Source organism: Lemur catta, chromosome 6 (genome assembly GCF_020740605.2).
Source record: "Lemur catta isolate mLemCat1 chromosome 6, mLemCat1.pri, whole genome shotgun sequence".
Taxonomy (NCBI): Eukaryota; Metazoa; Chordata; class Mammalia; order Primates; family Lemuridae; genus Lemur; species Lemur catta.
This window is the reverse complement of record NC_059133.1, coordinates 20,491,729-20,516,702: the sequence shown is the minus strand read 5'-3', so window position 1 is coordinate 20,516,702 and position 24,974 is coordinate 20,491,729. Positions and strand designations below refer to the sequence as shown.

Genomic DNA, 24,974 nt, shown 5'->3' with positions numbered 1-24,974 from the left:
CAATGATTCCTATACTTTTCCATCTTTTTAAATGGAAGTGTCTATTATGGTTATCCTAAGGTTGCCTGATCATTATATGATGGATATGTGTGGGCAGATAATCTGTGTCTTTAGTACATAGGACTTCAGACCAAGAGAAATAGTACTCAAGTGCTTTGCTTAAGAAAACTTACCGAAGGGAGACTCGACTGCACCTGGACATAATGTGGACGATAAGCCTCCGGCCTGAGACTAATGCCAAGTGGAATGAAACTTTTGGGAGGCCTTGAGAGGAGGTGAGCATAGTTTGCCTGTTGGAGGGATGTAAATGGTCGGGCTAGAGGATGGAGTGGGGGAGACTATTCTACAAAGATGGCCATAACTATATCTTCTATCCCACATGTTCATCTATTAATAGAATCTTGCCATTTGCCCATCATGAAGTGAGGTCTCACTCTCATCCCATTGAATCTGGGTAGGATTGTGACTCATGTGTAACCAATAGAACGTGGTAGAAGTGATGCGTGCGACTCCTGAGGCTAAGTCAGAAAGGCAGTGCAACTTCTATCATGCATCTGGAAGGCTGGCACTGGAGCCCTGTATCCCTATGTTAGAAGTCCGAGTTCCCTGAGACCAATAAGCTTTGAGGAAACTCAGACTAACCCACGCAGGAAAATCTCATGGAGAAGCCCAAGGACTACTTGAAGAGAGAGAGAGATACATGGCCAATCCCTAGTTTCTCCAGCCCCACACTGTTCTAGCTCCAGTACCTACACGACAGACCCTGAGACAGGACCAACCAGTTAAACTTGTCTTGAATTCCTGGGTCATGAAAACTATAAGATGATATAATAATTCCTGTTGTTTTAATCTATAAAGTTTTGAGGTGATCTGTTGCACAGCAATAGTAACAGAAACATCTCTTCTAAATTCAAAAGGCATTTTAACTCCAGTTTTTTTATATACATATGAGAGAACACACATAGATTCTGGACCTTTATTATTCAGCTTTATTTGGGCCTATACTAAGGATAAAAAAAAAATACTTAGCTAGCTACTGTCAAGAGCTCTAAATTTGAGCTCAAAATAGGTTGGAATCCATTTCTTAAAATCATTTTCTACCATGGACCATGGAAAGTTACTTAATCTTCCTATTCTCCCACTTATTAATTGGAGACCTATAAGAAAGAATTAGCATGCAGATTAAACTGAATGAGTTAATGGATAGGAAAGACCCCTGTGCCTGTGTGGTATCTGACACCTAACTGTCTCAGTTCTAGGGTCTATCTGGTGACAATCCATAGGGATGTTTCTAAGCAAAGGCACGAATCATCGGGATGGTGTCTGTGATGGAGGGGGATGGACAGAGGCAACGGCATATCATCAGGGAGCTGGTGCATTATTTTACCCCTTTCTTTAAACTAGTAGCCATTTCTTTCCTTCACTCCGTCAGCAGCCAACTAGGGACACTCTGTGCTTTAGTTCCCTATGTGTAAATCAGAGATGACAATACTACTTACCTAGGGTTGTTGTGAGGAATAAATTAATTAACATGTGCAAAACATGTAACATTTCTTAATAATAATAGAGATGATTTACCTACAAAATGTAATTGATAATGACAACCTTTATTGCTGAAATGAAGGAAGTTGTTTTAACTACTCTAAAATTACTAGGAATTCCAAAGTGAATCTTGTCGAGCGAAGAAAATTGCTACATGAGGCTTTAGAAGTGGTTACATAAGTACCTAGAGGCCCCCACACAATACAGTAAAGCTAGACTCTTTTGCCATTTGTCAAAAGCACTAAAAATACATGAAGAATAATAAATACTAAGCTGTGAATGCTAGTGTCTACTTAGGATAATTTAATGGCAATAAATCTAGGCAGGCTCACTGGGTTATGCCAAGATATTTGTCTAACTATATCTAATTTGGTTGACTTTTTCTGTTTAATTAGTGAATATTATAATTATGTGTTCCGAAAGTTGTATGAATTGAATACCATCAAATAGCACTAATGCAAAGTAGAGCAAAATACCAAGACTTAGAATTTCTTTTGAGGACTTGCCTTCTTGCAAAGAATACAGTTAACTCCCTGGAGTAATCCTGATCTGTCTACATAATGAATGCTGTGGGAAAATGAGGCACTTCCACTTTTCTTCTCATCAAAATCCATATGACCGAGTCTGATTTGGTTGAACTAAGGGCACGTGCAATAATTACTGAGCACAGGGCTCTACCCCAGATCCTATCATGGGAGAATTTGTTTACGTAGGCAAAGTAAACACAACCCTGCATGCTAGTCCCTTTTAATTTCTCGGTTGCCTAAATATTCAGTCAGAGCTATCACCAACTGTATTTGCAGAGAGGCCTAAATATTTTACAAAAGTGAGCAGATATAAATTACAAACGGTGCTTCTGTTCATTCTTTCAGGCTGACATCTACAAGAACATTTTGTTAGGGGATAAATAGTTTTTCTTTTCTTTTTAAAAATTTTCTTTTTTGTGGAATTAGACTGCTTTTAATTGCATAACTTTGTCTTTTTTGGAGATATGTTCTAGAAATATTTTGGAAACAATATCATATTCTGCAGTATCAACAAAGGCAGGAATTTTTTATTAATAAAGAAGGATTTTTATATTTACATTTATTTTGTTTTATTAATTTTAATTTTATTTTTATTTTTATTAATAAAGAAGGAGACAGCTTTGAAATAGGCAGTGGAAACATAAATGTATTTTCCAGCATCCATGGGAACTATGAGTTTTTCTTGGAATATAAAGGAAGGTTTTGAATTAGCTTAAATAAGGTTTCACTGAGTCTCAATGCATTTTGTTAGTATAGTGACTGGAAAAAAATTACATTTATTAATAGTTACATTTTAAAAATTCACACTTAAACTTATTTTGGCTTGCTTATTAATTTTTCAGAATAATTCTTATTGATTAATTGACAGCCTGCCTTCTTTCCTTCCTTCCTTCCTACCTCATTCTCTACAATAAATACTTATTAGGCAACAATTCTGCTACTTTTTTGCGGCATTCCTAGAAAACTAATACAGACATGTTGACTTTGAAGTACCTGTGGAACATCTAAGTAGAATGGCCAAAAGGAAAGAAGAATTCAGGGATTTGGAACTCTGGTTTAGGCTGGAGATAAAACTTTGAGGAATATCAGCCTATGATTGAGCAGTAGAGCCATGTGAGTGGTGAGATCATCCAGGGGCAGTATGCAGAATGAGGAGAGAACCCGTCTAGAGCCTTGGAGAACACTAAGCTTTTAGGAGCTCACAGAGGGAGACCAGGAGAGGGTAGCATCACAGAGCCACATGCAGAGAGTGTTGTAAGGGCTAAGTGTGGCAGACTGATCAAGTAAGACAAAGACTTTGTCCCTTGTATTTAAGGGAAGAGACAGTTCTGGTGACCTAACTGCGGAGACTTCAGTGCAGTAGTGGAGTGATTTGGGGGAAATGACTGACAGATGCAAAAGTGAGTCCAGAAAGTGTAGGTAACTCTCTCTAGGAGGGTAAATGTGAAAGGGGGAAAACTCACTGCAACTAGGGGCAGACAAAGGATCAAGAAGGCCTTTTAACATGACTTAATCATCGCTGTTTGAATTTACTTGTAGATAATTGTGCTTTTATCTAAGGCACCTTGATGTTTAGACAATGATGATAAAACAAATAAAACAGTACCTCATTCTAATTATTGTTAGCCATAAAACTGCTCAGTAAATTATGGCAAAACAACTAGAACATGTTTTACAGATACAAATTTAAAAAGTCAGTAAATGAGAATCTGTTGTTGGTAGAAGTTTTCTGCATAATTTATAAAGAGGGAAATTGTAGGCAGGATAATGTTTTGAAATGCAAAACATCTGACTCATAGTGGAGATGAAGAGCAGTGAATGACCCATGAGAGAGACTTATCTCATTGTTCACATAGAGGGCAGAGAAAATTCAAAACCGATAAGGCGTCAGGCGTCTCAAAGCAGAACTAGTGTAATGAGGGTGAGTCATAGTGCCACCCAGGGAAATGAATCAGGTGCCCAGATGCCCGATCTTCTTCATAATTACACTCCCCTCCCACTTTTTAAATTAAAACTAAAGTCAGGTAACAACTAATGTCCCCATAGAACAAATTTAGCCAAATGGAATTATACAGAGGTCTAAGAAGTAAAATGAACATATCAAAGAGAGGCAGCTTTTCCAGCAAGAAAAGAAAGGAAGAAGGAAAGAGAATCATCACTTTAGGTGTAAGGTCATGCCTGCTGGCCCAAAGTACTTCGAAATGCTTTCATTGCATCCTCGATTCTGGTTGATTTTTACACCTTCCCACCATGGAATAACTATAGTAGCCTTTTTCCAACATGAAAGTCTTGGATACTATATCCGAGGCCCCTGTGATTACCCGCTGGAGCCAAGAGAACGAGGAACATCCCTGTCCCCTCTAACCCTCTTCCCTTCTAGCTTCTGCAGTCAATCATCGGATGTCATTGTGCTGCCTAAAACCTTAGGTGGATTCCCACCAGGCCCACCACAAGCCTATGTGAGCCATTATGAGGGATTTTAAAAAATGATACCTGCCCCTTACTCTGGGATAAGCAGCAAATGAGCCAGATTTCAGACCCAATTTGCCCCATGGTCAAGCTATCTATGCAGTGCAGAAAATGTAGCTGTTTGCCCTTGGAATAAAATCTAGACTCTAAAATGGCTTATGAAGCCCATTACAACTTGGCCTCTGCCAATCTCTGCAGTCACCTCTTGCCATTCTTTGACCCATGTTCTCTGATCCTGCTACTCTGGATCAGTTTGGTTCCTTGAACATATCATATTTTCATGTACATCTTTGCCAAACCTCCCACTATTAGGAACAATCTTCCCTCCTCTCTGTCCACATAACTCCTGATCATTCTTCAGGTCTTGGCAAAAATATTACTTGCCCCCACAGGACTTCCTAGACCCCCTCAATTAAAATATGTGTTCTTGCCACATAATCTCCCAAAGCACCTAAATGTGTCCTTGCATGACACTCATTAGAATTTATTGAAATTGCTGGTATAAAGCCAGACTTCTCTGATGGATTCTCAGATCAAAGAGAGCAGAGACTTTGTATATTTGGTCCCCACTGTATCATCTGTATACAGTAATGTTGACACGAAGTAGATGCTCAAGAAATATTTATTGACTGAATAAATGATTAAATGAACGGAAAAAGCCTGGAGTCCTTGTTGCAGCACAGTGGAAAGAGTTCTAGTCCAAGGTTTGCCACTAACTTACTAGTTGTATAACTCTAAGCAAGTTTCCTAATCATTGTGAGCCTACTTTATTAATCTTTAAAATGATAATACTATCTATGCCATCTACCTACAAGGTTGTCATGACGCTCAACGATGGTGAAGACAACTATATTTATTAAGTGCCTACCATGCACAAAGATCTATGCTAGGTACTGCCATCCACATTATCTAAAATGAAATAAAAAGAATCTCTGAAACATTATCATTTACCTGGATCACAGTGAGTGGCAACACAAGGACTTAAATCTGAATGTCTCTGGTTCCAAAGGTTCTGTTCTCTCCCTTCCTCTCTTCCTTTCTTTCCTCACCATGTTTCTTCAATATCCATCTGATTAATTCTTCGAGTCATAGGACAAGCTTTACTTGCTCTGTGAAGCCACCTCTGACTCTCCTAGGCAGATTTATATGCTTTCTCTAGGTTCATAATATTCTTCATACAATAACATTAGATTTTAATTATTTGTTTACCATAAAATTTTGGGGGGAGGGAAGCATGTCTTTCCACTATTATATCCCCAATATCTTCCATGAATATTAACATTTTGTATGTACTGAATGAGTATTTGTTAAATGAATGAATGAACTTTATCTGCCATTTCTAGCAAATTTGATAACTAATTTTTGTTTAGTGTCATATTATATTTTATTTATAACCAAGCAATAATTAAGGCCACAACCACAATAGCTCATGTGCTTGAGGTTCCTAAGATAGTACTAGGAACATATGATACCAGCTCTCATCCAATAATAGAAGTTTGATTTTAGATAAATATATTAAGGATAAATTTTAAAGTACAAGTAATAATTGCCTGAAAGGGATATATAAAATATAAAGTATGGGGAAATGATTCAGGTTCACTTTTAATTTGATATTCTAGTTATAGTTTTCTATATGGCAGCTTTAGGGAGCAAATATGTTGTTGGTAAATAGCAAACTACCCAGCTTAGAGAACTCGACATATTATGTATTGTAACATTACCCTGTTCTAGAGGAGTATGACTAATAGCAGAAACAAAACCCAGCTGAATATCAATGGCCTACAGAGTATCAATGGACTAGGAAATGTGTTAAAGAGACTAAAATAGAGCTGAAGGTCTCCTTCCAATTTAAATAAAAATAAGTACTATTTACTTAGTACGCAGATCAGGAAAAAATATAAAAAATACTTTGAAGTTATATAACACATGATCTAAATCCTTTATCTAAGACAACAGCTTGTCAAAGTGCTAATTACTGGGAATTGAGAGATTTGTTTAGTTAATAATGCTTCCTTTCACGTATGCGTGTGTGCGCTCCAGAAGGAAATCTGATATCTATTATTAGCTTTCCATAGTCAACTCTTGATCATCTGAGTTAAGAAAAGAGAACACAGACATCTGTGCTAACAGAAAGAACACAGACATACAATAGATAGACCTGATTAGATCCAAACAGTGGATAATACAAAAATTATATCTTTGACTTGGTAATAAATGTTCATTCTTTGCAGCATATTTGCCTTCCTAACTCACTCCATGAGTTTTTCTCTGTAAGGAGAACTATGTTATGGAAAACTCACCTACACATGTAAGTGAGAGTTCACTCTAGATCCTGTGAACAGCTTACCAGAGGCTAGAACTCTCTGTCAGTGGTACTCATTCTGCACATAGGATTCTGATTATCACTAATATGTGGAAAGGTCTCGTTCTCTTTACGCTCCAGGTCCCACTACAATATTCCTATGCTAAGGTAGAAAGTAGCAAAATCAGTGGGGAAGAAAAAGCCAATTTTGGGAAGAAAAAAATAAAACCATACTCTAAATTGCTTTGACCTTATGAAAGAACAGGAATCACTAAAGTTTTACTGCTATTTTTTAAATTAAGCCTTATATATTGGTCCACTAAAATAAAAAGGGAAAAGAAATTAGAAATTAGTGCACATTATTAGGTACACTTTTATTGCTTTCTAGAGTGATATTAATGATTTTGGAAATGCTGGGTCTAAGAAAACTGGATATCCTCCTAATGTAAACAACTATAATCTTTTCATCTGTAAAAATCAGATCAGTTATGTAACAAAAATTTACATTAAAAATGACATATCTCTCTGAGGCATTTTATGAAATAACCAGTGAAAGTTGGTCTCCACGGCTCTGAAGAAAGCAACGTGGTTAAGAAAAAACCTGAACTCGCCTTACTATATAGATAGAGACTGGTGCATCTTCGACCACAGACTTGAAGAGTTAAGGTCACTAGAATCTAGAGGTGAACAGGTGAGGAACGACTGTCTATCAGGTAGGTAGGAAGTTACTTGGGAGTATATCTGGAACAAGTTCTGTCATAGGCTGGCTCACTATGGCACGATGCCTGAAAGTGAAGCCTGTGTTTAAAGAATTCGAACAAGAGCAAATATTCATTCAGTTATTCAACTGTTCACCATTTATTGAGCATCTATTATAAGTTGGTCATCATGCTAGGCATTGGGGATGCATCTTATCTGAGACATGGTCCCTGCATTTAAGGAGCTCACAGACATGTGCAATAAATGAATACCTTTGTGTAAATCAGTGGAGGTATGTGGAGAACACTAGGGGGCACATGGATGCCAGGATTGGTAGAGTTAGAGAAGGCTTCACAAAGGAGGTTACTGCTGTGGATTTAACGTCTGTATCCTCCCAAAATTCATATGTTGAAATCCTAACCCCCGAAGTGATGAGATTAGGAGGTGGGACCCTTGGCAGGTGATTGGGAATGGGATCAGCGCTCTTATAAAAGAGGCCTGTGGGAGCTCGTTTGCCCCTTCTGCCGTGTGAGGACACAGGGAGAAGCCTCTGTCTATGAACCAAAAGTGGTCCCTCACCAGACATAAAATCTGCCAGAGCCTTTATGTGGCCTTCCCAGCCTCAGGACTGTGAGAAATAAATTTCTGTAGTTTATAACCTACCCAAGTTTATGGCATTTTGTTATATTCGTAACAGCCAGAATGAACTAAGACAGTTACCTTTAGCCAAATCTCATACAAGAATCGAAGTTTACCAGGTAGATTAGACGGCAAGGCATTCCAAGCTGATAGAAGAGTACTCTATAAATCAAGGGGCCATGAACCCCAAGAATGATGTACTAGGGAGTACATGATATAATTGGAAAGAAACTGAATTGAAAGTTAGACCCAAATTATCAAGGACCATGTTGGGCACGCTAAGACATTTGGACAGTCTCATATAGAGGTCCTTACATAGTGGAATGGCATGATCAGAGGTATCCTTGAAGAAAAAAAAAAAAGACCTCTGCTGGCTTTGAAAAATAGCCAAGTCCTGGATGTGGGAAGCCCAGGCATCAATAATTTATTCAGGTCTGGATAATCTCTAATATATTCTCCCACCCTCTGTGTTATGTCTTAAGATTTCATTATCAGAGTTTTAGCTTTATAATTTAGTACCTACTAAAATAAAAACCAGCATTTTGGGAATGGAATGATAGAAAATGCATAAGTGACTGAGTGGAGCTTGGGGATGTGGGGTGAAGGAGATAATTTTCAAATCCTTCACTCTCAGTTGTGTCATCTCAACAAGAGCAGGGACTGCTGCTGACAGGAGGGGTACCCTGAGCTGGGGCAGATGGAGAGTCTCCCTCTCTCCCAAGTCAAGGGAGCACGGGACACTGCATTTGTTTTCTATCTCTGCATAGGAAATCACAACAAACATGGTGGCTTACAGCATGCAGTTATTATCGCACAGTTTACATGGGTCAGGAGTCTGGGCATGGCTGAACTGGGTCCTCTGCTCAAGGTGTCACCTGAGGCTTACGGGCCTCTTCTAAGCTCACGTGCCATTGGCAGAATTCATTTTCTTGCAGCTATAGGGCTCATGGGGTTTACTTCTTCAAATGCAGCAATGAAGAGAGAGAGAAATTCTGCTGCTTCAAGTTGTTAACCTCTACACCCGCTAAGAATAATCCTTTTTAATTAACTTAAAGGCAATGACTAGCATCCTAAATTACACCTACAAAATTCATTCACCTTCGCTCTAAAATGTAGCATGACTATGGCAGTCACACCTCTTCACCTTTGCCTCTGGCTAGTGGCAAGTTACAGGCCCCGCACACACTCAAAGGTAAGACACTGCACAAAGGCCTGGACAGGGAGCAGGAATCGCCAGGCCCTCTTAGAATTCTGCCAGCTGCAGATTTGAAGAGTTGAGGTCTCTAGAGTCTAGAGCTGAACAGGTGGGGAACAATTGTCTGTCAAGTAGGTAGGAAGTTACTGGAGAGAGTACCTGGAACAAATTCTGCCATAGGCTGGCTCACTATGGCATAATGCCTAAAAATGAAGCCTGTGTTGGAAGAGCCAGGGCCCCAGTAAGTACACAAGGCACCAGCCCAACATAGACAGGTGCAGAAAACAACAAAAAAATGTTGTCTCAGAAGAAGACTGTAGAGATAGAAAAGTGAATAGAGAAAAAGGTCTAGCAATTTGGAAACTATTCTCAGCTGGGGGAGGGAGGGGATTTCTCCACAACACAGACCTGGAAATATCAAAAAAAAAAAAAACCTTTCTTTTTATTACTGTCAGCTTTTCTCCCACAGTTTTACTTTTAGCCTTAAGGATCACACATGTATCACACAAAAATAACTGATAAGCAGGGAGATCTATCCAGAGATATAAACAATCTGGTAGAGAAAAACTATCAAGTAAACTAAAGCAAACAAGATAATTAGAAAGATTTATGCAGCAATGAATTTGAATCTCAGAAAATTCCAGCTAACAAAGCAGTTACACTTTTGCATGCATTAATAGCAGGTAAAAGCAAGAGAAAATTGAGTTAATAAAATATTAAATTAAAAAAAAAAAACAGGCCAGGCACGGTGGCTCACGCCTGTAATCCTAGCACTCTGGGAGGCCGAGGCGGGTGGATTGCTCGAGGTCAGGAGTTCAAGACCAGCCTGAGCAAGAGTGAGACCCCGTCTCTACTAAAAAATAGAAACAAATTATCTGGCCAACTAAAAATACATATAGAAAAAATTAGCTGGGCATGGTGGCGCATGCCTGTAGTCCCAGCTACTTGGGAGGCTGAGGCAGTAGGATCACTTAAGTCCAGGAGATTGAGGTTGCTGTGAGGGAGGCTGACACCACGGCACTCTAGTCTGGGCAACAGAGCAAGACTCTATCTCAAAAAAATAAACAAACAAACCAAAAAACAGATTTTCAACACAAAACCTCTCTGAAACCCTTGTTCCTTGTCTCTGCTATAATTTTGGAGGGATTAGCACTGGTAGGACTCTGGCTATCGCCAGCAGTGACACACGTTCCAGCCTTTGCTGCCTTCCCACCCAGGACACATGGAACCGGGGCTCAGAGCAAACGGAAATTCCAAGTCTGCTCATCAGCAGGTTGACCTGCTGGTTCCAAGCGATTTTGTGGATTTAAGATTCCGATGCCTGCCTGGACTCACATCACCTGGCTGCTCTGTAATTTGTACTGAATTCTTAGAGTCTAGGCTCTGCTCCACTGTCTAGACCTTTAGTAAAAACAGCAATAAAGACAATAGCGATGTCCATGTTTATTAAGCATTTATGAAGCTACATTAATTAAACATATGTTTTGTTTATGTATTTTTCATTTAGTGGTGCTGGCTTAATGTAATAGGGATAGTATTTTTTCTAGAAGAAATTGGTCTATTTCCATCCTTAAACTGTGTTCCACTAGAAGTTTCTCCTCTTCTAGGGCTAGGACTGGAGACTTAATGTCATCAGGTAGGAGAAGGTGGGTTAGCAAGTCGACAGACTTGAAAGGCAGACTCCTGCTTTAGAACAATCAAAATTAGGTCTGAAGAGCAAACAGATGGGAAGCCCACCCCAGAAGAGGAAGGACAAACCAAAAAGGCTGAATAAGATAGGGAGGATGGGGAAATAGTTCTTTCTACATGTGTGTCCTGAACTTTTCTTTCTGGGCTTTGGCATTGAGAGGATGTAACATAACAAATAGGTATTGGGAGAAGATAAAAAAAAAAGGGGCCTGGATTCCAAAGATCCTGGGCATGATCGCATCCTATCAAACTTGGTAGTTCCACATGGTAAAACCTTGTGAGATCTTGAGGATAAATTTTTCTGCTTATTTTCCTTAATTATGAATGAGACCAGGAGGTTCCTGTGGCCTCCAGAAGAGGGCCTCAGAAGGCAGCGGGGCTGAAAGCCATGGGGCCCGCTTGGCAAGGGGAGAGGTGACTGCAGCAGAGGGTAGGAAGGACAGGTGGCAGACCTGGCAGAGACTCAGAGGTACCACTTTACCAGTGAGAGGTAAGCTAAGGTGAACCAGGCCCTGGCCAGAATGGTCATGACCTAAATAGATCATCTGCAGTCCACAGGTGTACTGGGAGGGATACGCATACTCTCTTATCCCTTCTCCTACGCTACCCTCGGGCGCCACCTACTAGCCATTCATTCATTAGTAGTTTGAACAAGAAACTAACTCAGACTTTCTCCACTCTCCTCAAATGTTTGATCTTTGCCCTCTTTGGTTGCTCTCCAAGGATAAAATTGCTTCTAGTTCACAGAGAAAATGGGAGCCATCACACAGTAAAATGCAGATTGGATTCTCTCTCTCCCCCTAAAACATCTGTGAATGACTTCTCATTGCTCCTAAGAATAAGGAGGAGAATCCTGTAGGTAGCCTGTGAGGCCCTGGGTGATTGGGCTTTTAGTCCCTCTGTAGCTTCAACTCCAGCCATTTCTCTTTTTCTCTGATCTGCAATTTCCTGCTAATTTCTATCACAAGGATTTTTTTTGTTAATATGTTATTCCTTCTTTGAAGAATAATCTTCCCTCTCTGTCTTGGCCTGGGTCATTCCTTTTTGTTTGTCTTTCAGAGCCCCATAGTTTCCTGCAGTGAGATCAATCACCCTCTTAGATACCTTCAGAGAATCCTGGACTATCTTATAATGGCACACACTGAGTAAGTACATTGATTTGATATTTACCAGATAAACCAATGGTCTTACATCAACAAATTTCATTTGGAATAACAAGTTCCCACATTACCCCATTATCTACCTATATGTTATCATAATTTTAAGTATTGAAAAACAATCAACCTTTCTTTTCCTTGTCAAGCATCTAGTAACCTGTATCTTGCCTTCTGTATTGTGTGCAATGTGTCACAAAGGCACTGGAAGAAAGTCACATGACACCAGAGGGAAAAAAGGCAAGTACAGGATTGGCTTTTCATGATTTATCAAAAACTGATAAGAATATAATTTACTATTAAATATATATACAGAATTTGATATAAAAATGTTTTTCTTTGGGGTACCTCCAATCCTGGTCTATTTAATGTTCTGAATAGAACAATGGCTATTTGGCTAATGGGTTTAATGTTTATTGTTAAGAAAATAAGTCGCAAAGATGTAATCACATGTCATTCTCACTAACCCTTAATTTTCTCCACATCAGCTCACCTTGAATCTTAGTTTGGAGTTTAAAGATCATTTCAGCAGCCAGTCTTTGGCCTTCATGTGAGCTGGAAGGCAAAGCCTCCCTCTGCTGACTTTGTCCAGTGGCTGCTGCAATAATGATGCCTCAGCTTCAGGAGGTCTATTTCCAGTCTATGTGAGCTAATTAAAAGGAAAGCCTCATTTGCCTTTCTGGCAGTCCCCTATCAGCGTGAGAGGTCCATGCCACCCTCTCCATTCTAATTTTAGTTCTCTTCTAGTGTTTTTCCTTTGCCGAAAAGCATTCTATGCTGCTAAGCACTTACAGGCTTTTGTTTTTGTTATTTCTTCCACTTGGAAAAAGATTACTTTTCCACTTTTACTCTTTTTAGATTTTCCCCTCCCATCAGTTTTCTCCATCAGGAGGTGATGGTTTGAAACTTCTAACAAAACTGGAGACAGTTAGTTACCCAGGGTGGTTGACTTGCTTTAGCACCTTGATAAGGTGCTAACTCATAAAATTATTCATATAGAAAGAACTCTTTGGACACAACTTTCCATAATGAGAGGGAGCATCTGTTATTGCTGGTGATTCTCATCTTCTTTTTCCCCAGGAATTCAAAACACATCTATCCAAGACATTTTTTATTGAAGAACTCAGAACTCATAAGTCATTCATTCTAGGTTAAGGCGTTGGTTTTCAATCTTTTAAAACTGGTACTCTTTACTTTTTATAAACAAAATTATCCCACCCTGCTTTACCCCACTGAAAAATCATTGTCTCAACTATCTACTCAACATATCTACTTGGATATCCAACAGTGTTTCAAATTAAAATGTTCAAAATTGAGCTTCCTCATCTCAATTAATATCAATTCCATCTTTCCAAAGGTCAAAAGGGCCAAAATTCCTTGAATCATATCTTTGGTCTTTTTCATTTTCTCATATCCTACATCCAATCTATCAAAAAAAAGTACATTGGCTCTACCTTTAAAATAGATCCAGAATTACACCACTTCTCACCACATCTATTTTTAAAAAAACGTTACCTGAGGAAGAAAGAACACATTGGCAACCATTAAGGGAACCCAAGAGACTGAAATATCTTAGCAGATGGGCTCTCAAGTCATTCAAGTGTTTCGTGTGAGAATGAGATGCAGGTTGGCCGAGAGCAGAGAGAGCCCCTTGGGAGAGCAAACTTGAATGGTCCCCGCTCCTCTCTCAGGGGGACCTGGGCAGCCAGGGAACAACATGGGGGGTCTTGGTACCTCAAAGAATAGTAGGACAAAGTATGGAAGAAGGGAACTCAGGTAAAGTTGATCTGTATCACAATTTGTTAAACAAAGGGAAAGATCAATTTAAATATTATGAATGGAGAGCAATGTAGAAGTATGATTCTTTATATTGAACACTTCTTCCAGGAAATTGTTGTACCTGCTTAATTTTAATATTTAAGGCTATTTTGTCAGGCAAGAGGCTAACTCAGCTGTGTACTCCCCTGGTCTTAAGACCTTGTGATTACCAATAATTATAATCATTCCTGGTTTCATGTGCAGCCCATTCTGAATCCACCTATCATTCTAGCCTCTTCTTTAATATCTTGAATCTGGTAATCCTTTGGGCCTCCTGGAATCTCCAATCCCATGACCTTATTAATTTTTCTCTGTTACTTGTACCCTTGTTGTTCTCTTTCTCTTTCTTTTCCATCTTGAATTCTATGGTCAAACGTTATACCCCCATCCTTGCATTCACTTTCTTTGCTCTTCCAATTACTTCAGTATGCCCATTTAGCAAAACCAAACCTATGCAAAATTCAACTCTCCAACTACTCTGCACCTGCGCCCTATAGCTCACCTAGGCTGAAGAAAAACACAGAACCACACTGGCTAATCTAACTTTAAATTAATGAGCATGAACTTCAAGTGGACCTTTATTGCTGACAGGTGATCACACCCTACACTCTTTCTCCTAAACAACTACTTTATGCTCTCCTGTCTTTCTGCAAACTCTACACTTCCTCCTCCATCTTTGTTCTCAACAGAAGCTGCTGCTTTCTACTTTCTAGAGAAAATGGAAACTATCAGAACATGTCTCCCACGGATTCCCACTGCATGGTTCCCTTGCCAGCATTTGCACTCATATCCTAAACATCCTGCCTGTTGCCCACACTTCTGTCTAAAACCAATCTCTCCATTTGGTTTAAACCCATTCCTTTTCTCTCCTCCTTCATCATAACTTTATTTTCCCCCTCGAAGAAATTCCTTGAAAGGGTAGTATCTACTTGTTCTAAGTCCTCTCCTCCTCCTCTCCCTTAAACTCACTACGTTGGAATTTTGCCACATCGATTCTAACCAAATTGCTCCTGTCAAGGTCTGCAGTCACCTCCACATTGTTAAATCCATGAGTCAGCTCTATCTCAGTCCTCATCCTACTCTGCTTATCAGCTCCATTTGACACAGCTGATCACTTCTACCTTCTTAATAACTTTCACCACTTATCTTCAAAACAGGACACTCACAGAAGATTTCCTCCTATCTCACAGGTTGCTCCTTCTCAGCCTTTATTGCTGGTGTTGCCTTTTATTCCCTCCTTCACGGAACTCAGTTTTTGGCTCTCTTTAGCCACATTTATTCCATATCGTCTATGTAATGAGGATGTTCACATTTGTATCTTCAGACGGGACCTTCAGCTGCTTACTTGACACATCTATTCAGATATCTGATAGACATCTCAAACTCAATATTGACTCCTGGTACTTCTCTCTGTTTACTAAACCTGCTGTTCTACAACCTCTTGTGTGCCAAATGATAGGAAATTCATTCTATGGTTGTTCAGGAAAAGAATCTTGGAGTCATCCTTAATTCTTCTCTTTTTCTCATATACCACATACACTCCACCATGAAATCCTAATGGACCTACCTTAAAAATGTGTCCCACATCCCTCCATTTCTCTCCACCTCCACTGCTTTACCTTTGGTCTTAGCTGCCTTCCTCTCTCTCCTTACTGCAATGCTGCAATTGCCTCATACCTGGCCTTCCTGCATCCACCTTTGTTCCCCTCTCCAGTCTATACTCAACACAATAGCCAGAGTAATCCTCATAAAATAGAAGTTGGATTGTTTGACCCTCCTTCAGAAAGATCTGAATTGGCTCTAAGTAAAGTCACTCTGAGCAAAAGCTAAAGTTCTTAAATGGCCTATTAGACTTCACGTGCTCTATCCCCTCCTCCACCCTCTTACCTACAATTATCTCGTATTTCAAGGAACAGCATATGGATTCGATGCTTCTGGAGCCTTCATTGAACTACTGTCCCTCACCTTTGCATATCCATTCAATTACCATGACCTGTGAATTATTCTTTCCTTGTATCTTTGAAATCCATTTACATTTTTTCTACTGCTGATGATGCTGTTTCTCCCCTTCTCCAAAGTCACGTCATCTCAAATCTATCTACTAGATATTAATTCTAGAGTGATCTTTCTAATTAAATGCAAACTCGTTTATATCATTTCCCATACTGTCTAACACCAAAGTTCTTCCCCTTTAACAAACTTTTTTGATGATTCATAAGTTAAAGCTTTAATCACAATTCAAGCTGCTTTTAAAAATGACCTTCTGTTACAATAAATATATTGGTTCACTTAAAAGTGTTTTGCAGTATATAAATTGGTTTTGAAGGTATATTAATCTTTGTTCTATTAGGTGCCATTTTTGTCAAGTTTCATTTTTTGTGTGTATGTAACAATTTAGAAAATGAAATGTAGATTAATCAGTTAATTTAAATTATACTTCTAAGTCAAGAAAAGGTCAGCTGCCTTGGCATAAGTACAAACTACTATTGATTTCAAATAATAATACTATAGAAGAAAAACAATAATACTAAATAACAGTGATAATAATAAGGAAGAATATTAATTGCCATAGTTTATAAAATTCATTCGTGTTAATAAACTCATTTATTACAACAAACACCCAAAGAGTAGATATTATTTCCCCTTTTCAGAGGAGCGAACTGAAGATCAGAAAAATTAAGTGATTTGATGGAAAATATCTAACAAATCAGTGACAGAACTGAAGGTTCTTAAATACAAAGTAGAACAAATTATCTATGTGTAAGATAATAAAATGCTACTTTTTTCAAGTAGATAAAAGCCTACCTTAAAAGTTTTACTTTTAAAATTAAAAGTTTTACTTTTTAATGTAGAGCAAATCAGCACTGCCCTTCCACATTATTACTAAATGTCAGTCTGGTCTAAAATTTTTGATGTAATGTGGAGGTGATATATTGCATTAGGAAACCACATTAACATGCGGTTGGAAACCATTTCAACCGTCAAAAGATTAGATTCTGGTTGTTTAAAGGCCAGACCTGAAAATATCCTGACGATTACTATTTCTCCACACATTTCGGATGGTGCCACTGAGGTCTTGACTTACTGATGTGTGTGTTCTCATTCTCTCCCTCTGGTGCCAGTGTCAGAGCGAAGAGAAGGCTTTGGGACTATATCTATAACTTTTCTTGCTTTTAATTAAAAACAAAGAGAAAGAAAAATAATATTTCTATCTACCTCAGAGATTGTGGAAGAAAATTTAAAAAAATTAATTGTCCAAAAAACAGTACTGTAGCTAAAATAAAGCCAAGAAAGATATTTCTGAAAGCAAGTATCAAAGTACTTGTCATTCTTCCCATTTTAGGAATTTAAATCTGGAACTAGTCATTCAAATAAGTACTGTCTGAATAGTAATTATATGCCCAGAACCCTTTCCAGAGTCCACACACGACTTTTTTCTTTACAAATCACATCCCATCTCTCGTTTCCTATAAAATTGCATTCTAGCACATGGTAGGTATACAATAAATGCTAATGCCCCCTGAATGAATGCTAGGCTTGATGTAGACTACAAAGAATTATGTTAATATCATAGTTATTGCTACTACTGGTAATAGTTACTGACATTTATTGAACACTATGTGCTAGGCACTGTGCTAATCACTTTACATACATTACCATACTACAGGGTAAGTTAATCTGATTAATTCATTATTGCTATAATTCCATAGGTAATAAAACTGTAGCATAAACAGGTAAAGTCTCTTAGCTAGGTAAGAGGTTCAGTCTCAGTAACTGAATTTAGGGAGTCTCATTGCAGTGCTTACGATGGGGCAGAGACTCATCTACTCCAGCTTATATTCTAGAAAGATGATAATAAATAAGTAAACAAGTGATCATTATAATTTTATATAGTAAATAAGGCTATGGGGAAAAGAAAAAGGATAAGCAGAGCAAGGCAGAAAAAAATGGTTAAGAACATAAACTCTAGCACCAGGTGTGAATCCCAGCTCTGTCTTTATGGGCTGTTATTTAATTATTTATCCTGTTTGTGTCTGTGTTTCCTTATCTACAAATTATAATACCTAATTCATATGAGGGCGGTTGAAATGAGTTGATATACATAAAATGCCTTAAACAGTGCCTGATATATGGTGTTATTTGTTTGCTTAATATTGTTGTGCGTTTTGCATCTTTATAGTAATAATTCTTCTCATATTGAGAGCTTCTACTTAAGACACATTGGTCTGGGAAGGCCTCTACGAAGAAGTTCATTTGAGCCAAAACTTAAATGACAGTCATATGAAAATTTGAAGACAGAGATTCCAGGAAGAAGGAACCTAAGTGCAAAAGCCCCGGGGCCAGAATGCCCAGCAAATAAGGCCAGTGTGGGCCAGGATGGGTCTGCTAGAGGGAACCAGACTAAACTGGTCTTCATTGGCCATGGTAAGGAGTTGGATTTTTTTAAAAATGTTGTGAGAAGTTATAGGAGCATTTTAAGCACAGTAATGATATGCTTTGATTTACATTTTATAAATATCACTCTGGCTTCCAAAGAAAGTTTGGATTATAACTTCTATAGCATATGAATCTTAACACTCCTAGTAGTCATTATTTTTAAAATCTTAGCTTTGTTCCTAGGGGAAAGTAATTCTCTGGCTATATTTTGGAATGTTCGTATTAGTGTTTTTAAAAATAGTTAGATTAAAGGACTTAAGTACACACACATATATGTGTGTGTACACAAATATATACACACACATATAGATATGTACACACACATGCCCATATACAGATACTCCCTTTGAAAAAAGATTATATGGAATATCCACACAGACCATACTTTGTGATTCTAAAATTCATATTAATTATACCTACTGGGTTTTAGAATCATGTCTCTTTGAATGAAAGTAATTGAATAGTTTACTTAAAGCTGATCATACAAATTGGATCATTCTTGTCATACTCAACTAAACCAGTCAAGAGGCCAGGGAAAAAAAGCACTTAAGACATATAACATTGCTCCAAGAATGTAATACTATACGAGCCTGGCTGCTGAAGATTCCTGCTTTAACCGGGAACCAGTTTTATCTAATTGCTACTGAAACAACTTTCTGTGACTCGGGGAACAGCTTTACTTGTTGCCGTCACTTACCATTCAAAACTTGCCAGCTCCCTGAAACCTTACTACTGCCAATAAACTCTCTCAAAGAGCAATAATTAACATATCTCATATTTTTTTTGTAAAATCTCTAACCTTCTCTTTGTTCTTCGCACATACCAAAGACCGCTCTAAATTGCAATTCTTGAGAACACCTAGTATGTGTGTATGCCCTGAATTGCAATTCTTGATTCCCAAATAAAACATTTAAAATTTAGAGATTCATCTCTACTTCAACAATTACTGTAAATTAGATATAAGGGGAGGAGGTCCTTCAGGTCCCACTTATATTTCTGTCCCTTGGCCTTACCAGTTATTATAATAGCTCCTTGCCCCCAAAGAAAGGAAGCATTGCAAATCTGATTGGGTGGTAGAACCAGGTATATTTTACTAGTGGGTGTTGTCACTTTCCTTAATCTTACCCTTACCCCCAGGCTTATTCCCCTACTCCTTTCCTCTCCAAGTTCACCTTGGTTTAATTAGGTTGAAAGCCTGCTGAAGCCACATTGTATAACCCACTGTTACCAGATATCCTCAGTATGGGTTTTCCAGCTTCAAAGCAGTTATTAATCAAGTCCTGTGTTAAGACCGCTATATGGAGAAGGGTAAACATCAGCAGAAGAAAAGCATCTCTAGGTCCCTGGTTATTTTATTACCATAATAACATTAAATCATCATTTTTAATATCTAACACCTGAAAGGCCATCAATGTACTTAAAAAGAGTATTATACCCACACTGACAAAAATCTTAAAGCCCTACACTGCCACACAGAGAGGTGAACTACAAACACAATGCAATTTGTTTGAAGACTCCTCTTAATTCCTCTAACTCATAAAGGCTTTAGTCTTAAAAGTTCAACAATACAGCTGCATAAAATGAACTGCTTTACCTTTCTGGGTAGGTGCTTCGTCCTTGACTTCCGTGGTTGCCACAGAAGAGGTGAGTGGACTAACTGGAGGGCTGGAAGTAAAGCTTGTGCACCCTGCAGATGTGTTGATTTCAAAATACTCTTGGTTGTGATTCATTCGATGAAAATCCAGAGAAGACACAATGGATGTGCGTTGTTTAGGCTAAAATAAATAAGCATGATGAGAATATTAATATGATCATGATCATCTTCAGCCCAATCTCCCCATCAATTTAATCTAAGTGATGATTTTTTTTTCATTAAACTATCTGGGTTTTACACCTAAAATATAATTGTGCTTTATAAAGAGACACTAAATAATCCCTTGGCAAATTAAATTGATGAAAAAATTGTTTAAGGAAAAAATATTATGGCATAGTTGATATAATAATTTAGGCTTTTCATTTGATTTCCCCAGAAAAGTACAAAAATATAGTGCACAGAATTTCTCTTAATAATCAATTTTGAAAGTTGCAATTTTAAGTCACCTTTCATTCAACCAATATTTAATAAGCATGTGGCATTTGCCATACCCTGAGGATACAGAAGCTAATAATAAAAGAACCCTCACAACACTGAAGCATAATTAAAGCAGTTCCATTTTTTGATTCTTTATATAGTCCAAGGAATTGGTGGCATTAGATATTGTTCCCAAATACCATATGCTGGAATTTTGTCATCACAATTAAGTAAAGTTATATAGACCATTTTTCTACAATCTAAGAATATACTTGGTATTTGTAGTGAACTTTGATTTTCTTTCTTAAGGATTTTAATTAATCCCCAAATAGCAAGAAAAGTCAATTTAAACATAAAAGTTAAAATCATGGAGTAATAGCAGATATAATCTATTCTATATCCTTTGTCAGTAATGGATTATTCCTATAGCAGTTTCCTGTTTTTCCCCATAGTTTTAATTATATTCACTTTTGTCTGACCTGGCAGAGCTTCTAACATCATCCTTCAGAAAAATTACAGTCTCTTTGGCTCTTAGATGTGTGTGTATTTCCCAACAATCAATCCAAGCTTTCTTATTTTTTATCCTTCTTATCTATATTACTGAAATATTAGCAATCCTTATAATAATTACAAGAGGTTAAATGTGAATGTTTTTGCAATAAATTAAGTTTATTGTAATTTACTTTCCCCAAAGTACAATAAAATTTTGGTTTACTAATATATTCATTGCCCTTAAATATTTGTTAACCACTATACTCTATATTTTCATGCAGAATACTCAAATTACCCTGTCTCCTCTAGCTCATCATTTTTTCAAGGAGATATCATTTAGGGTATAATATATATATATATATTTTTTTTATAGCAACAGGGTCATGCTCTGTCACCCAGGCTGGAGTGTAATGGTGTGATCATAGCTCACTGAAACCCCGAACTTCGGGGCTCAAATCTTCTTTTTCAGCTTCCTGAGTAGCAAGGACTACAGGCATATGCCACCATGCCCAACTATTTTTTTATTTTTTGTAGAGATGGAGTCTTGCTCTGTTGCCCAGGCTGATCTCAAACTCCTGGCCTCAAGCAAGCCTCCGAAAGTGCTGGGATTACAGACATGAGCCACCACACCCAGCCTAGGCTATAATCTAAAATAGACAATCATATAGAAAACATCGGTATTTTACCCAGTTTTTTTTTTTTTTTTTTTGAGACAGAGTCTCACTTTATTGCCCGGGCTAGAGTGAGTGCCGTGGTGTCAGCCTAGCTCACAGCAACCTCAAACTCCTGGGCTTCAGCGATCCTACTGCCTCAGCCTCCCGAGTAGCTGGGACTACAGGCATGTGCCACCATGCCTGGCTAATTTTTTCTATATATATTTTTAGTTGGCCAGATTATTTCTTTCTATTTTTTAGTAGAGACGGGGTCTCGCTCTTGCTCAGGCTGGTCTCGAACTCCTGACTTCGAGCGATCCACCCGCCTTGGCCTCCCAGAGTGCTAGGATTACAGGCGTGAGCCACCTCGCCCGGCCTTTACCCAGTTTTTTAATAAAAAAGATATGCAAATTATCACAATATGCTTCATTCTTTCACCATTGCATTATGTTTATGAAAGAAATTAAAAGGCATAAATATTGTTATACAAGAGAGTGGAAGTCATTTATTATTATGACACATCAACTCAGTAATAGAATTCAAATTAGTACCCACACAGGACTCATTTGCTTTTGAAGTATAAAAGATCAGAGTTTAATGTCAAGGTTTGGTTTCTCATGAAATGTCTGTCCTTGGGGCTACTGAATCTCCATTTCACATTCAATGTCCTTTCGACTAGACTCTATAACAGCAATTAAAAAGGCACAAATTATGACACTGGCTCCAATGGAAACACACATGTGTCCATCATTCTAGGTTTTGTTTTATGATGCTGTTTTGTGTCTTTGTTTCAACAAATTTCTATGTTTCCCCTCATAAAGTTTATAAAGGTCAAGTCAACGGATGCATATGATGCCTTTACTTTGAGATGTTTCTTAAATACGTGTTTCTGAATCCTGACCACCCACAGTTCGAACTGCATGAAAAACACAATTTGTTATATTATAGAATTGTGAAAACAAACAGGCTACTTTTTGGCTGCATCAATACATTCTATGAATATTTGCTGAGTGCATCCTAAATTGCAGACATCACGGTAAGCACTGCAATAGGAACAACACAAGTAAGACACTGACCCTGTTCTCCATGTGATTACAGACTTGGGGTGGGAGGAAGGATGGCACATGAGGAGAGAGACAAGCAATCCAAGGATTATGCTTCAGTGCAGGGCAGGGATCAGGGCTACAGTATGTGAAAGCACAGAATATAAGGGAGCCAAAGGTGGGCCTCTACTTTAGGAAGCAGATCAGAAGAGGATTCCATAGGCAGCTGATGCATAGCTGAGTTGAATCTTCATCTTCTGCTTGATGAAGCAGAAGTGCTAGGCAGATGAAAGAGGGTGTGGAGAAGGAGAGTACAAAACCGCAAGTATTAATAGTCCCGGACGGCTGCAGTACAGAGTATATGAAGATACTGGTGGGTTCAAGACATGAGATATTGGAAGCTGCAGGGGCCAAATCATAAAGGGTCTTTAAATGTAATGTTCAGGAGTTTGATCTTCAATCCGAATATTTTAAAGAACCACTGAATGATTTTCAATCAAGGGCGCTTCGTAATCAGGTTTGCATTTTAATAAACTCACTTTGGCAGTGTAGAGAATGGATTGGCCAGGGCCAGATGAGAGGAAGAGACACCAGTTAGGAGGATGTTCTAGAATTCCAGCCAAGACACAATTTGGTCCTGAAGTATAACAGCAGCAATAGGGTTGGAGGTAGCAGATGTTTTTAGGAGATGCTAATGCAGTTAGCTCTTTAGGACTTGGCATCTGATTGGCTGTGAAAGTTGATTTTAAGGGAAACTTCTAGAGTGACTCACAGATTTCTCACTTGAGTAGATACCAGAAGGTAAGTTTTTGTGGGAAAAACAAATTTATACACCCCTCTACCAGAACTGCACAAAATGTATACTTGTATGCCATTGAGACCCAGTTTAGACTGCTTAGTTCATGTTTGTGCAAACCTATGTGATATGTCCCATTCTTTCTTTGAGCAGAGTGCTAGGATCTCACTTTAGTTATAGCTTCAGAGAAAATATGTGGAAGAAGGGAAGCAGACCAGTGGAATTCCAAAGGGAAACCACTGAGCGGTGATCATCTGACCTCATTCTTGTTTGCTTCTTGGGAACTGTCTACTGGTTATTGTTAGCCAGCATAAGGAACATCGAGGAGGAAGTCATTGCTCACACTCTGAGCATCTGAGGTGATAAAAAATGAAAATAATTATATGTTAGTCGTGCTCTAAGATAAGAGTCAGTAAACTATGGCCTATGGCCCAAATCTGGCCTTCTTCTTATTTCTGAAAATAAAGTTTTATTGGAACACAACTACACCCATGGCCCATTCACATGCTTAGTGCCTATGGCTGCTCTCACACTGTAATTGCAGAGCTGAGCAGCTTCAACAGAGACGTATTATCCACTACATCTGAAATATCAATATTTACTGTCTGGCCCTTCAGGGAAAACATCTGGCCACTCCTGTTCCATGGAATCATTTCACACATCAATTCAGTGCTCGGTAAAACCATAACCGTTAAGTTCCCGTTCATTTCTTGGCCTGACTCGCATTAGGGTTGGGCCATATGACTAATTCTGACTAATTGACTGTTGGTAGAAGGGAGCCTTCTCTACCCCTCTCCTACTCAGCAGACGATGTAGTTAAAAGATGAAGGAAGGTTCATGAAGGCCACACTGGGATTTATGAGAAGTTAAAATAAACCTCCTTTATGTTCAGCCATTTAGGCTCTAGGTGTGTCTGTTGTGTAGTTAGCATTATTTACCCTAACTAGCACAGAATGAACTGGGTGGGAGAGATGAAATGATTTACTCAAGATTGCACAAGTAGTTAGCAGAAGGGCTTAGATTAGAAGGAACATTGATGTGTTCAAATCTAGAGACAAGTGGATGGTGCCTCAAAACACAAAGGACAGAGACAGAATTAAAAAGAACTATCTGTTCTGTGTGAAGAAATGAGACAACACCAATAGGAGAAAAAATTAAAGAAATGGTAGCAATATTAAAAATGGAGATAAAAGAGGATGGATCTAGGACATTAACTTAAGTTTTGTTTTATTTTAATACATTCTAATTTTTTATCTACTCAAATAGAATTCTGCTAAGCCTTTCAGTATAAGAAAGAAAGAGTGTTTTTACAAACTCACTGAATTTACAAATGGAATCTGCCAAGAGTTATTGCACTTGTGTTCATCATGGCTCCTCCTCTCTAAAACATCCCACGCCTTAGTGGTCCAGAGCAATATTAGTGACACATGAAAATTGTATGAAACTAA

The 24,974-nt window shown here is 38.3% G+C and overlaps 1 protein-coding gene and 1 long non-coding RNA gene across 7 annotated transcripts in view; one reads left to right on the top strand and one right to left on the bottom strand.

Moving 5' to 3' along the window:
* ANKS1B (ankyrin repeat and sterile alpha motif domain containing 1B) overlaps positions 1 to 24,974 on the bottom strand; it is a 950,573-nt gene that overhangs the window by 532,163 nt on the left and 393,436 nt on the right. For all 6 annotated transcript variants that reach the window (XM_045553160.1, XM_045553161.1, XM_045553163.1 and 3 more), the window contains exon 12: positions 20,066 to 20,246. In XM_045553160.1, the coding sequence (XP_045409116.1) occupies positions 20,066 to 20,246 (181 nt within the window). The remainder of the gene's footprint in view (positions 1 to 20,065; positions 20,247 to 24,974) is intronic.
* LOC123639407 overlaps positions 1 to 24,974 on the top strand; it is a 36,918-nt gene that overhangs the window by 3,938 nt on the left and 8,006 nt on the right. Inside the window, exon 2 of the long non-coding RNA XR_006735718.1 lies at positions 12,122 to 12,207. This is a non-coding gene — a long non-coding RNA (uncharacterized LOC123639407). The remainder of the gene's footprint in view (positions 1 to 12,121; positions 12,208 to 24,974) is intronic.